This window comes from Cervus canadensis, chromosome 10, assembly GCF_019320065.1.
Source record: "Cervus canadensis isolate Bull #8, Minnesota chromosome 10, ASM1932006v1, whole genome shotgun sequence".
Lineage (NCBI taxonomy): Eukaryota > Metazoa > Chordata > Mammalia > Artiodactyla > Cervidae > Cervus > Cervus canadensis.
Genome location: NC_057395.1, coordinates 55,568,939 through 55,582,495, shown reverse-complemented (window position 1 = coordinate 55,582,495; position 13,557 = coordinate 55,568,939). Strand labels below are relative to the sequence as shown.

Sequence of the window (13,557 nt, the reverse complement as noted above, 5' to 3'; positions counted from 1 at the left end):
GGTCGACCGGGCCTACGCTGCCCGCAGGACGTGAACCTGAAGGGCCAGAAGCGCTGGCGGCCCAAGGAGACCCCGGGCTCCCCACAGCCACCCGAGAAGGCTGGACGGGATGGCAGAGACACGAGGACCCTAGACGAACCTGCCGGGACGCGTGGTCAGAGTTCCCTTAAAGAGGCCCACTTTGCGGGCCAGCAGAGGGCAGCAGAACCACTCCTGATCAGCCTCCAGTGACCGCCGCCGCGCTCCGCCCCGCCCTCCCGGCCACGCCCAGCGCGCCCCGGCCCCGCCCCCGCCCAGGCCCTGCGCAGGTTTCCTAGAAGCAGGTGCTGTGAGTGCTGTCACTGGCTTGAATCCCAGACCCCTAAGGGACAGAGCACTGAGGCCGTCTAGGCTTGGCACTGAGCGAATCAAGTGTTTCCCCAGGAATTTTAGAATGTTTCAATTTAAAGTAGCAGTTTAAATGATAAAAGCAATGGATGATTGTGTAAATTAGGCAAGGAATTCACAAATTACAGCAGACAAGCAGGTCAAAAATTAAAAATAGTGACTCCTCACCTTGCCACTTTTTAGTAGAGGAAAAACGTTTAGAGCCCTTTTTATTGTTCAGAAAGTCCAAGGATTATGTCGTAAACGTCACTACCACATGGAAGAAAATATCATTGATTTTATTTAATTTCATTTGAATTGTTTTTGAATAGATCTTTAGATTATGTTAGATGGAAAACCTTATCAGTCATAATCCGAATGGACCTTCAATTAAATTTAACAAACTGTTACTGGGAGCGTCTTCTCACATGGCAGAGAGAAGGTGGGCTTTGCAGTGGGTTTGAATGCTAACCTTGCTACTTGCCAACGGTGGAACTTTAGGTGAATTACTTAAATCTCTCTGAGCTTCATTCTTTTCAGCTGAGAAATGGGGCTATTATCTACTAGGTAGTGCAGAATTAATTTTATTTAATTATTTAAATTAATGTATTTAATTATTTTCAGAATTAAATGACATCAAATACTTACAGCACCTAGCATTGTAGGCCAGCAAATAAGAGAGGACATGTTGGTTTCCTTTTCCTGTGTTCAAAGCTCTGTAATTGAGTGACAGTCACCATGGGGGTGGGGGGGGCGGCAGATACACAGTAGTTATTCCTACATGGGCTTCAATAAGCACTAAGATGAAGTACAATAACTATTCCATCCCCCGTGTTTTCCTAGAGCTTTCTTCCTATGTAATACTGACCTGGCATAAAAGGATGCATCTCAGTTTCTCAAAGATATACACGACTGTGCTGCTGAAGCTCAGGTGCCATCATAAAATGCATTTATTTATATTGGCAAGATACTAAACATGACAGCATTCTAGGAAGGATAAGACATGTGAAACCTCTTAACACATTTCTAAAGCCTTTTTTCACGCTATTCAGGCCACAAGAAAAACACACTTCAACCAACAACTTGTGCACATATAGTTTAATAGGCTTAGGTGAAGTCATCTTAAATGGCAGGTATTAAAATATGTTTGAAGAGACAACCCAACAACTGCACAGGTCACAACAAAACTTGAATTTCTAGGCTATGTCACTGTGTTTTCAGGCCTGCAAATCTCCTTAAGCTATCCCAAAGCTACTTTATTAACTAGGCAGGTATATTTAAGCTTTAAACCTAAACAGAATGACTAATAAAGTGCAGATACACAATTATCAAACATGTACAAGTTTTTAAATGTTGATCTTTTTTCAAAGGCACATGGAGGTTTTCTTAATATTGAAGATATAACATTTACTACATATTCCTTGACCAGACCTTTTTTGGCAAATGACCTTTACACAGATTATAAGATTCCCCACATGCCTTTACATAGCAATATATTTGCCAGCTCTTGCTCATACGTCAATGCTGTGGATAATTGCTTTGCACACTGGGCTAGGATCCAGGGCATAGTGGCTGAGGCCCTCACGGGCTTACAGACCTAACTGGACAGTTTGTCAAGCAGCAGGAAATGCGACCAGGCTTCTCTACCTCTTGCATGTCAATGGAGTTCACAGTGCTAACAGCCAGCGATTGTTCAATTCAGTCACAATGTTTTAAATCAGAATTCCATATTCTTAGACCAGAAGGTACCAAAGAAAGCCATCCTTGTTGCTGGAATTTTTAAAACACTGAAGTTGCCATTATAAAAAAAAGAAATTGGTTAAAAGGCAAAATTCATCCTTTGCATACTTATTTGACAAACAGTAACAAGCATTCAAATATTTAGAGTTAATTCACTGGTGACAGCTATCACAAGATTTATCACACTGGCTTCAGCTCTTGAAAACCAGCTTCCCAAGCTGGAGACCACGTCCACCTTAGCTGGGTTTTCACACCTCTGTGCTAGCACCTGCTATCAGACCACCACTCAGCACCAAGAGAAATAGTCAGCCCCTCGCTGAGAGTTTTAAGTTGTTGTGGTATTCTGCAGGAGACAATGGCCTTGACTTCTTGGTTGGAGAGTTAAAAAAAAACAAAACAAACCATTTAACATTTTAAAATTGGGAAACAAGTCCAGACAAGGTTACAAAGTTATCTATCTGAAGGCACAAAGAATAAAGTTGGCAGGTAGTTGATAAAACCAGGCATATACAAACACAGCTTAAAACAACTAAAATGTATAAATATTTGTGTATTGTTTTTCCTCCAGTCTGGTTGTTGCTGAAAATACCTGCTAGTTCCACTTGGTAACGTGACTTCCGAAGGATGACTGCTGGAACCCTGGACACTTAAGACGACATCAAGAGAGTCACCATAATCGTCAAAAAGGTAACTGCAAAGGGCATTGTTGCCCAAATTCCACAGAGTTGCCTGAAAACTGAAATAACGTAAGGCAGAATTTCTTTAAATACTTAGGTAGCTCAAACCTAAACAGAATGACTAATAAAGTGCAGATACACAACTATCAAACATGTACAATAAAATACATAAAGTGCAAAGAAACACGCAGAAGGGGCTGTTTTGCTAACTAAAAGTTCTAAGTGTTTTCCTTCTTGGCAGTTGCTGATGGAGGAGACACACAGCCTAACGGAGCAGCCTGAACTCCCAGGAATGATTGTATGATGACTGAAGAGGCATCAATTTCTTGCCTATTAATAGTTTCCCGGCTGTTAGAAGCCTACAGACATTGGCATGCAAATGTGACTTCAGGTTTTCCTTGTCCCAGGGCAGGAATGCCTCAAGGGACCATGATGGGGGTCACAGCATATACATTCTGTTTACAGTGCACACAAACACACGAGAATGACTTTTCTTTTTTTTAGCTTACTGAATTCAGAATGCTCCCAAGAAGGCATGGGCTAAGGGTAAAAGGTCTCAACATCGCAGTGATGATAAAGAAGAGCTATATTCACAGAGACGCGATCAGGACACATGCAAAAGCCACAGGCTTTCCCAGCGCAGGGTGCAGGCCTTTTTAAAACCACCTGCCTGGGCCTTCTTCATAGGGCCAACTCACTCGTGCATCTACTCACCCAGCGCCCCACCCAGCGCATGACATAGCCGGGCCTTCTGGCATCGGAGGCCACGGTTTAGACCAAGTGACCCAGACGTTTCAAGTAAAAGACAGCATAGGCGGGCCACAGCGAGCACACGTTGCAGCTGCGGGAAGCGAGGTCCGACGGCCCCGGCTTGGGGGTGCAGTGTGAGGCAGGGCCACCTCCCAGACACGCGAGCCCCGCCAAGCAGCTCAGATAAAGTGGATCCAGCTCTCCTCGCACTCCCCGCGCGGCATGTGCAGTGCGTGGTTGCGGCACGTGAGGCTGTAGTCGCGGCCGTCGTTGTTGTCCCAGTGCTCGGCTCCGGCCACACGGTAGCGCAGCGCGAAGTGCACGCGGGAGCCGAGCTCCAGCAGGAAGGGCGGCACCGGGAAGCCGAAGGCGAAGACGTCCTCGGAGCCCCCGGAGCCCGCCGGCCCGCGCCACCGCGCCGCCACTTCGTGCGCGCTGCGCCAGTCCGAGAAGGTGTAGCGCACCACCACCTGCTTCTCGAAGGCCACGTTACGCACGCGCACCGTGCCGCTGATGCCCAGGTCCGAGCAGGTGACGCGCTCCAGGCACACAAGCTGGCGCCCCAGGCGCTCGCCGAAGTCCGGAGCCTCGACGGGCGGCGGGAAGTCGGGCACCAGGCACTGCAGAGTGAACTCCAGGTCCTGGCTGCTGCAGCACAGGTCCGAATTGATGGCGAGCCGCGACAGCACGTGCAGCGGCACGGACGGGTCTTCGCCCGCATTGAACACCTTGACCTGTGCCAGCTCCAAGCCCAGCGCGTCGGCGAAGCGCACGCGGTGCTGCCGGCTGCAGCCGGGTCGGCACGCAGCGCCCGGAGCGCCCGCGCCCTTTTGGCGGCGTTCGGGCGAGCTGGGCAGCGAGCGCGCCCGCCGCAGGATGATGGGCCGCAGGCGGGGGTCGCAGCCAGACGGCGCGGGCGGCGGCGGCGGCGCGCTGCCCGGGCTCCCCGGGGGCCGGCAGGGCCGCGGCTCCCGGGCCGCGCCGCCGTCCAGGTCCGAGAGGCAGCTGAGGCTCCGCGGGGCGGGCTTCCGGAACCCGACGGTGGCGGGGAGGACCGCCGAGCCCGGGCCTCTGGACATGGCCCGGCCGACCGTCGAGCGATGGGGAGGCGGAACCGAAGGGCGGCCTCCCTCCCGACCCTGCGTCCGCTCCTTCGGTGTCCCGGGACGTGCTCGGCGACCGTGGGGAGGGTCCGCTGGAACTGCCGCAGGCAGAGGAAGCAGTGGGCCGGCTGCGCGCTCCCCCAGTTCACCACCTGGTCCCTCGAGTCCTCCCCCGGGTTTTCCGCTTTGGGCAGGAAAAAAAAAAACAAACCAGCTGGTTTCCAGGACGAACCCTTGCTCGCGCAGACGCTCCTCGGGGCCGCAGCGGAGCGGGGGTGGCGGCGGCCTTGGGCTTCCTCCGGGTGCTAGGAAGGAGGTCTCCGCCCAGCGGCCCCTCCCCGGCGGCGCGTTACTCACCCGGCCGCGACTTGGAGGAACTTCCCGGCGAGCCTCCGCCCCGCCCCTCGTGACGCGGCAGGCGCGGACTCCCGCCGCCCGGCGCAGCCCAGCGCAGCCGTCTGCCTCCCGCTCGGCCCCGCGTCACGTGTCCTCCGCTGCCTCGAAACAGGTCTGGTCAGTGTTTGTCTGCGGCCGGCCGGCCGGGAGGCCGGCGCGCCGATCGGTGTGAGATCGGCGTCTGCTCGCGCGGAGGACCCGGAGCGTGCACGCTGCGGTCCCGGGATTTCTGGGCTAATGCGGGCGGGGGAGGGGCGCACCACTCGGCCTGCCCAGGAGCAGGTCCCCGGCTCATTTTAAGCCTCGAGGGTAGCTAGCTCTCTGGACGTTTGCGCTGCAACACGGACCCTAGGCCAGACCGTGGGAGCCTGGCTGCGTAGACGAGAAGCGTCGTGTCCCCGCGTCACCCACAATGCTTTGCCGCGGGGACCGCTGTCCCTGTCCCTGGGGGGTGGGGAGGGGGCGGCACTGCTGCTGCTGCTGTCTCTACAGAGGCTCCAAACTGGAGAGGAAGATATGAGAACGAGGGTTAAGACCCTGTGACAAATGATAAGGCTGCCTTTAAGCAGCCTCTGGCGCTTGGGACGCATTTTTGTAGGCAGAATCCAGACTTTTAGCTTTGTTCCCGAACCTTCAGGGAAACCTGAGCTTGCTTTCTGCATCCTTAGGGACCCTGCAGGCTGTCACCTCTTCTCTCTCAGTAACTTTGTCCAGAAAACAGAACAGCCCAGGGTGTAAAGCTTGCCAGGTGAAATGAAGTGGAGAAGATGGGAGTGCACTTTCTAGAGAGTTCTAGAGTGTTCCTGTACCATCCAAAGGGACAAGGCAGCAGGAAAACCAGACTAATGAATTGATTTGGCGAAGAACGTTTTCTACATCTGAAACGAATCGAGCAGTTGATTATGGTCTCATTCATTCATTGTAAGGGCCCGCATGTGATTTTCCTTCTCATCATATATACACAGATCAAAATGGCATACATGCTTATTTTGGAAAATAACAGAGCAGAGTTTTAGGAAGGAAATAAAAATGTACAATTCCAACTCTTCCATTTTTTCAGAGGCAGGGGATTTTATGGAAGAAGGAAGATTCACATTCAAATGGGGCACTTTTAGTAGGCCACTCAAGAGGGGGGGAAGCAGCTTTGGGTGGTACCAATCAACAAAATGTCACAGAGAGAGAACACTGTGTGATATGTATTATACTGATAAATTTGTCATGGACTGATGTGATAGTGAAGGCTGGAGGCCTGAAAGGGGCCCTTTCCAATAGAATTCAAGCTCCATGAGAGCAGGATACGTATCTAACCCTGCTGTTTTCTAGGCACTCTCTTTGTGGAAGGAAGGAATGGATGAATGGACATGGGAACTTTGGAGTAACAGCCAAACTTAATTAGTCCCACAGGTTTCCTCAACAAATTATTTCCAAGGAGATTTTGTGGGTGTGTGCATGCATGTGTATGTGTGTGTGTATGGGGAGAGAGATGAAATCCATTTATAGTAGTGTGATCTTGTATCTAATACCTGCTGTGAAAAACAAGCAAAATAGACTAAACCATAAATAGAAGGCAATATCCCCCCATTCATACTTTTTATACAATTTGAATATTTAAGAACAAAAAAGTGAAAAGCAACACGATAAGGATGATAGGGCGTTTGCAATTGGTACTTACCAACACTGTTCCATTGCTTCTAGTTCCTGTGGTAAGGCATCCTTCCCAAATATTAAAGGAGGAAAGAAGTCACTTCCCCTGCTGTCAGCATCTTCCAACAGATTTAGCAAGAATATTTCGAGCACTACAGAAAAGGTGATGTAAACTTAAGTAAAATCTCATTTAGATTTGTTCTAGTTTTTCATGATTCTTTCTTGTGTGTGTTCATGTGTTTAGGGTATTTATTAACTATATGTCTTTCTTTTTAGACAGTCCGTCCAACTCTAAATGATGATCAGCCATGTGACCTTTTCAAGAAAGGGAATAGGGTGAATGAATCTTATCAGAAAAGCAGGTAAGTAGTTTTTCATGTAATTACTTTATCTTGCAAAAGGCTCAGTATCTCAGTTCTCCAGATTGATATGTGTGGTTGGGAGAAAAATATGTCTGTAGACAGAAGTATATACACTATATTTCTTGTCTGACAGAAATGGTTTTGAACATCACTAGTTGGTAAAAATTCTAGGAGGTCATAATTCTTGCACTGTTAGCAGAATCCACAATTTTGGGTAATCATCTTTCTATGTTTGTTTTCCTTTTCTTAAAAAGGATACTGGTAATAACTTTTATGGATGCACATAGACAGCTAGAGGTAAAAGAAAGTTTTAACAATGTTGGTTATGGATTCTAAATCATGGCAATTACTTTATCCATTTCTTCATTTTTTTCAACATTTATTGAGCACATGTTATGCTGCTGGCAATTATTTAACCTCCTCCATGTTTATCAAGAGGTGGCACATTTTTAAGTAATCACTTATTGTGGTGGAGACCTCCAGCAAGTGAACCTCTGAGGTTTCCACAAAGCATGTTTACCATCCATTTTTTTTTTTTTTAACCACACCAGACTGATGTTGCTGAGAAGTGCTATTCATCTTGGTAAAGTGCATTGTTCTTGGTAAATAAGTTGAAAAGAAAATATTTTCACCTCTGATATGAGATGCTGCCTCAGAAATAAATTAGAGGAAGAATCAGTTGCCATGCTAGTAATGTGTACATGTATTCATGAGATCTGCCTCCCCACTGTTCAAAGGGCAGTATTAACAAGGCCCTACTGCAGAGCACGGGGAGCTGTGTTCAAAAATATCCCGAGATAAACCATAGTGGAAAAGAATATTTAAAAAAAAGAAGATATATATATGTAAAAAACTGAATCACTGTGTTGTGCACCAAAAACTAACACAACATTGAAAATCAACTATACTTCATTTTTAAAAATGATAAAATTTTAAAGAAAAAAAGTAGCATTTAAGCCTTTTTAAAAATTCATATTGTGTTATCAGGCATTGTGTGATTTTATTCCTATCCCTCTAAACACTGTTTTTAGTGTGTTTTCTATTTGAAGATACTCTGATGCTTTGATAAGCTTTTGGCTCAAGGTGTAGGTTGTATATGCTGCAGTTTTCCTTACGATATTTGCTGGCTCAGAGTTACCACCATCAAGCAATTAAGTTCTGTAAAATGTTTATTTTACATCCTGTCTGTGTTTAATTTAAAATAGGTATATAAAAGAAAGGTGTGGATTTTACTTGTTTGTGTTATTAAACAGTGCTCATCATTAACAACAGACTGAGCGTTCTGCAAGAGATATTTTTCAAAGTACACACAATGGGTTTAAGATGATAATATAAGTACTTTATGAAATGTTAGTGTTTTTCTTAAAAGCTGATATTTGCTGCAAAATGAATCCATGCATTTACTTCTGGCACCTGCTTTATATTAATATTATTTCCTAAATAGAGTTATCAAGTGGAAAACTGTCCTGTAACTTGAGAGTTTAGAGGCCTCACATTTTCTAACCCGTTGTCATAGCTGAAACATACAACTAGAGGCTTTTTTGATTACTTTCTTAAATCATTAGAAGGCCAGTTTGTGTCACATGGACTAAGAATTGCAATTTTATTTCTCGCAGCAATATGAATGCAGGCCCATCTCGGAATAAAGTACAACATCCCAAGAATTCCAGAAAAAGACAGAGTAAACCCCAAGTCCCCCACATTTCTTCCCAGCTGAAAAGCAGTCTCAGAGGAGGTGTCCCCCAGCCAACTGACGATAAGCTGAAGGAAAGCATTTCCCCAGAAGGAAACCTCAAAAGGAGTCCCCTCAGCCCCAGGTATCGGGGGCCCTCAGGGAACAAGCTGTTTCTGGACTTTCAGTCCATGAAAATCATCAAAGGAGATGCCGAGGAGGAGGACAGTGCCAGTGACCTCTCTGATTCAGAAAGGATTGCCATCTCCCCATCCCCCCTCACGCCTCCTGATCTTCACCTTCGAGCAGAAGAGATTGACCCGGTTCACTTTGATCTGCACCCGGGGCAGGGCCCCACCCGGCCTGAATACTGTTACCCCGACTTCCTCCCGCCCCCGTGCAACTCCTGGGACCTGCGGGACATGGCCATGCTCCTGCACTCCGAGCGCAGGACAGAGGCCGTGCCCAAAGCTGGGGGGCTCCTGGGCAAGTACATTGACAGGCTTGTCCAGCTCGAGTGGCTGCAGATCCAGACCATCCAGTGTGAGAAAGGCAAGGTGGCCAAAGGGAGGCCTCCCACTGCCCCTGGGACCTCGGGGGCCCTGAAGAGCCCTGGGAGAAGCAAGCTTGCTCTGTCTAGGCCTCAGCAGGAAGGGCCTCCGAAGTCAGGCCCTTCACGAAAGAAAGACACGCTCTGCGAGGAAGTCCATCCATTCTGTTACACTGGTGAGGCTTCCCCCAGGCCCCTTGATGTGCTGAGCAGTAGCCGATTATGTTCTCAGAAGCAAGCCCTGGAGGTGCAGACAGAGAAGAAGAAAAATAAATTTAACAAGAACTCCAGGCTGCAGCCCTGGGACTTATCCTGCGGGGGCGGTGGCCCCAAGATCGAGAGCAATGGGAACCTCCGTGCATCCCAGCCGCCAGCCGTGATCCTGGATCCCTCAGACGGCTGCAGGGATGCCCGAGCACCAGCACACACAGGTCTTAAGAAGAAGGGAAATGTGAGTAACTGTGCTCATGCCACGATATCCAGCGAGAAGAAGCTCAAAACAAATGGTGGAAAGCAAAACACGTACAAATTCAAGAAATAACTGAGATGATGAGTTTGCAAGGACCTGCAGATGACTCAGTATTAAAGCTCTTCCAAAAGTTCCCCTCCAGTGAATTGCAAGAGACTTTGGGTTTACTGAGCTTGAAGGGGTGGACAGTTCTTTAGTCCACCCACCCTCACCTCCACCCCAGCCTCACAGGGTTGTTTTCAAAGAAAGAAGTCTTTAGGTAATCATACTTTGTGTTGACAGTCTTAGGCAAACTTGAGGTAAACATCAGCCAAAGTCTGTGCCACAGAAAGAAATAAAACCACTGCTCTCTAGCGGGACTTGAGTGAATTCCACTTCTGAAATCTCAGCCAGGCTAGATACAGCACATGTGAGCTAGTGGGTATGGCTTCAAACAGTAGAGAATCCTGAGTGTCTGAGACAGGGCTCTCTGCACCCTGGCCCTAAAGGATTCAAACAGAAGTTCTGGCTGTTTCACCCCAGGGGAAGCTTGGGCCCTTCCTCAACAGCATCTGTTTTGAGCAAGGTCATTTATCACTAAGTTTCCTGCTCTTGGGAGACAGTGGAATCTAGGGCTTTCATGTGCTTTCCCTAACATGGGTTTGTTGTTGTTGTTTTTTTTTAAGAAGGCCTTTTAGAGGTGGTGTGAAGTCAATTTTTTGTATCCTGTCAGCATGCAGACTTCATCCCAGTGGAGGTTGGTGGGTCTAAGCATGGTTGTTGGCATATGGTGGGAGGAAGAATGAAATGTTGACACCTGGAATTCCTGGCGGCTGGTGTCTCTGAAGAGGTGCCACAGGTAAACTGCTTTTTAGAGTTTGCAAATGCATGGCCTATAATCAGACAGATATATATGGAACCACTTTGAGTGGAACCCTTATTACATTCCTGATTTGGGACCTGGACCCTCTTCTGTCGTTAAAATGATGATCTGTCTTCATTTGCAAGAGCAGGACTTTATAATCTTGCTGGGGGTGGGGGGAGCATGACTAAAGTTACTTCACATCCTTACATGGCCCTGTGGCTTCCTGACTCTCCTAAATGCTTCTTATGTTACTGCTGTTAAGTCACAAAGATAGAATGCAGGAGGAGAAGGGGACAACAGAGAATGAGATGGTTAGATGGCATCATTGACTGGATGGACATGAGTTTGTGCAAGCTCCGGGAGTTGGTGATGGACAGGGAAGCCTGGCCTGCTGCAGTCCATGGGGTCGCAAAGAGTCGGACACGACTGAGCAACTGAACTGAACTTAAGTCACATCTACTTGTCCCTATGGTTGTGTGAAGTGATTGCTTTTGATATTATTGTAAAAATCTTTAAAACCTTTGGTTGACAATTCTTGATGTACAGTATGTTTTAATGACTACAGCTGATTTTATTCCTTCAAACGATTCTTCTATTTTTCTTTATATATATGTCTCTGTTTTTTCATCTTTGGGGCAAATGAAAAACTTGGCACATTTCATTTGAAAATATTTACCAACTGGCAGACTTTTTACCCAGCAATTCAGTGTCATCCAAGTCACTGTTTAAGTTAACATAAAGACAAGATGCATTTATACATAATTAAAAAATAATAGGTCAAAATGGAATATTTAGATGCCATATGAAAATCTGAGCTTAATCATATTAAACAACAAAAATGTTTATGGTAGTCCTTTTCTTTTCAGACTTTATTTCCAGATTCACTCTTACAGTCTTTCTTCCTCACACTGCCCTACTGGAGAAAGCACTGGTTATGGTAAGATCTTAGGCCTTTTAATCTTATAAATGAACAAAAGATATATATCTGCCCAGCATCACTTCCATGGTTTACAATTATACTGTAACTTTTGTACTCAGTGTAAGTATGATATTTTTAAAACATATTGTTATTCATAACTGTTCCTTTCTGTAGTTCCTGAGCATTCCCCCACATGTCCTTTGACGGCCCTGCTTCTGTGATCACTGATAGGCAAGTCCTGTCTACAACCCACTCATGATTTCTTTTTCTGCTAGATGTTCATGCAGCTCTGTATGAAGTTGCAGGGCCAATAAATCTCTGTAAGCATGTTATACACACATATATGATCCTGATATTAATCCTGATAAAAACCCAGGGTTTATGCTGAGCTGCTGCCTCTTGCAGTAACACACCTGTGCAGGAGATCTGGACGGTGACATGGTTTACCTTTCCTGGCCTTGTGTATGTCTGAGCTGATTAAGAAATGTTGAGGTAATACCTCGGATGTTACATTTGTTCCTTGCTCTTTGACTTGGTTGCTTAATTCGGAAGCATATTTATAATGTCACATGTTAGGACAGTTTGAAAAGCCTGAAAAAGTGACTTTGCTTGTTTAGTTTTTGGCCTCTGGTTGGTAATTTTAAGAGACGTTATTGTGATTGGATCAGAGCTCCTAATGAATATAGGTTCATTACAGAGCAGAAGCACACTTCTGTGATTTCTGATGTGCACATCTTAATGCACTAAATGCTGCAGATAAAAATCTTGCCACTTGAGCAGACCACATTACAGAGTTGAGTCGTGAACTCATTCAGTCCATCAGATCGAAGTCATGGAATCTTATGACGTGAGTCACTGTATTCCTAAGAAGTGCCTGTCATTTCTCTGCAGTTGTTTACATACATGTTGCATTTAAATCAATTAAAGTAACCAATGAAATGGTAGCAAAAAAAGAAACAACCCCAAAGTTTAGAAAAAGTGCTAAGAACTGTTTCAGGCTTGGAATCAGGGGGGAAAGTTGTAAAAACTACAGTAGTTAACTACCAAAATATATCAATATTAGCTACAATTGTTTAAGTTGGGACTATTTAATGACTATAAACTGACTGAAAGTTTGTAACTTAACTGGGATAGCATGGGGTTGGCAACCTATGACAAAAAAGATGGGGGGAGAGGGTATCACTGGTTTGTAGTGGTTCTTGGGCCTATTTGGTTAGTTTCCAGAGAGAAGAATTTCTACCGTTCATGTTTAAATATCACATATTTTCTCTTTCCTTTGTGCTCATTTACAAGAGTGGTAAAACAAAAATATAAACCTCTTGGTGGTACTGTATTTCAAGGTAATAAGCAGTATTTATTATTTATTCATAAACATGTACGGAGCACCATTCAAAATTCAGCATGTTTGTTATTTGCTATGTAATTATTGTATGCTTGGTTTTATGTATAATAAAACAATACACAGGTTTTTGTGAATCTGGGCTTTTTCTTTCCTTGAGATCAATTGAATATCGGGAAAACACTGGATTTTTCTGGTATGGTTTTGATTTGCTTTTTATACAGTTCTATTTCAGAATTTGTCTTCATTCTCCCTGATTAGTTAAAAAAACTGCTGAGGAGGAAATTCTGTACCAATTACTTTCGTAATTCTGAGCCGCAGACATGACAACAGGACTAGACGCATCTGAGGAAGATTTCTGGCTGCACCTTTGCTGAGTCCCTCTTCCTCTTATTATACACAAGGGTGGTTAGGGACACAGATGGAAATTCAATAAAATTAATACGTTAGAAATAAATTGCATTTTAATGTCGAGCCCTGTGTCTTTTGAGGGAGTCCTCAGGTTAGGAAATAGCAATTGTGAGCAGCTACTGCTGTAAACATTCTGAAAACCTTTTTGTTCCTCTTTCTAAATTCACTCTGACAATGAGGTGTCCTCTTTGGGGTCTGCCAAACAGTGGCAGTTTAAAAAGAATAATTTTGGGGGTGTTAAAAAGCAAGTTCACTGAGTAAATTTAAATCTTGTTGGCTTTATCCTGTGATTAATGAATTGACAGCATCCAACCT

At 45.8% G+C, this 13,557-nt stretch overlaps 2 protein-coding genes across 4 annotated transcripts; one reads left to right on the top strand and one right to left on the bottom strand.

The window, feature by feature from the left end:
* Positions 1–1,449: 1,449 nt before the first annotated feature.
* PPP1R3D (protein phosphatase 1 regulatory subunit 3D) lies at positions 1,450–5,156 on the bottom strand. The gene has a single exon (XM_043479451.1). It carries the CDS (start codon positions 4,610–4,612, stop codon positions 3,713–3,715), a length of 900 nt encoding a protein of 299 aa, XP_043335386.1. The 5' UTR covers positions 4,613–5,156; the 3' UTR covers positions 1,450–3,712.
* Positions 5,028–12,967, top strand: FAM217B (family with sequence similarity 217 member B). Of its 3 annotated transcripts, none has more exons than XM_043479450.1 (4): positions 5,028–5,149; positions 6,728–6,839; positions 6,953–7,038; positions 8,655–12,967. In XM_043479450.1, exon 4 carries the CDS (start codon positions 8,659–8,661, stop codon positions 9,799–9,801), a length of 1,143 nt encoding a protein of 380 aa, XP_043335385.1. In that variant the 5' UTR covers positions 5,028–5,149; positions 6,728–6,839; positions 6,953–7,038; positions 8,655–8,658; the 3' UTR covers positions 9,802–12,967. The 3 variants fall into 3 exon arrangements, with proteins under 3 accessions (XP_043335385.1, XP_043335383.1, XP_043335384.1); XM_043479448.1 differs by having other exon boundaries at positions 5,040–5,144; XM_043479449.1 differs by lacking the exon at positions 5,028–5,149 and adding an exon at positions 5,319–5,953.
* Positions 12,968–13,557: the final 590 nt, after the last annotated feature.

Excerpts from the sequence above, each read along its gene's own strand:
- FAM217B (XM_043479450.1), top strand. The coding sequence starts at position 8,659 with ATGAATGCAGGCCCATCTCGGAATAAAGTACAACATCCCAAGAATTCC.
- PPP1R3D (XM_043479451.1), bottom strand. The coding sequence starts at position 4,612 with ATGTCCAGAGGCCCGGGCTCGGCGGTCCTCCCCGCCACCGTCGGGTTC.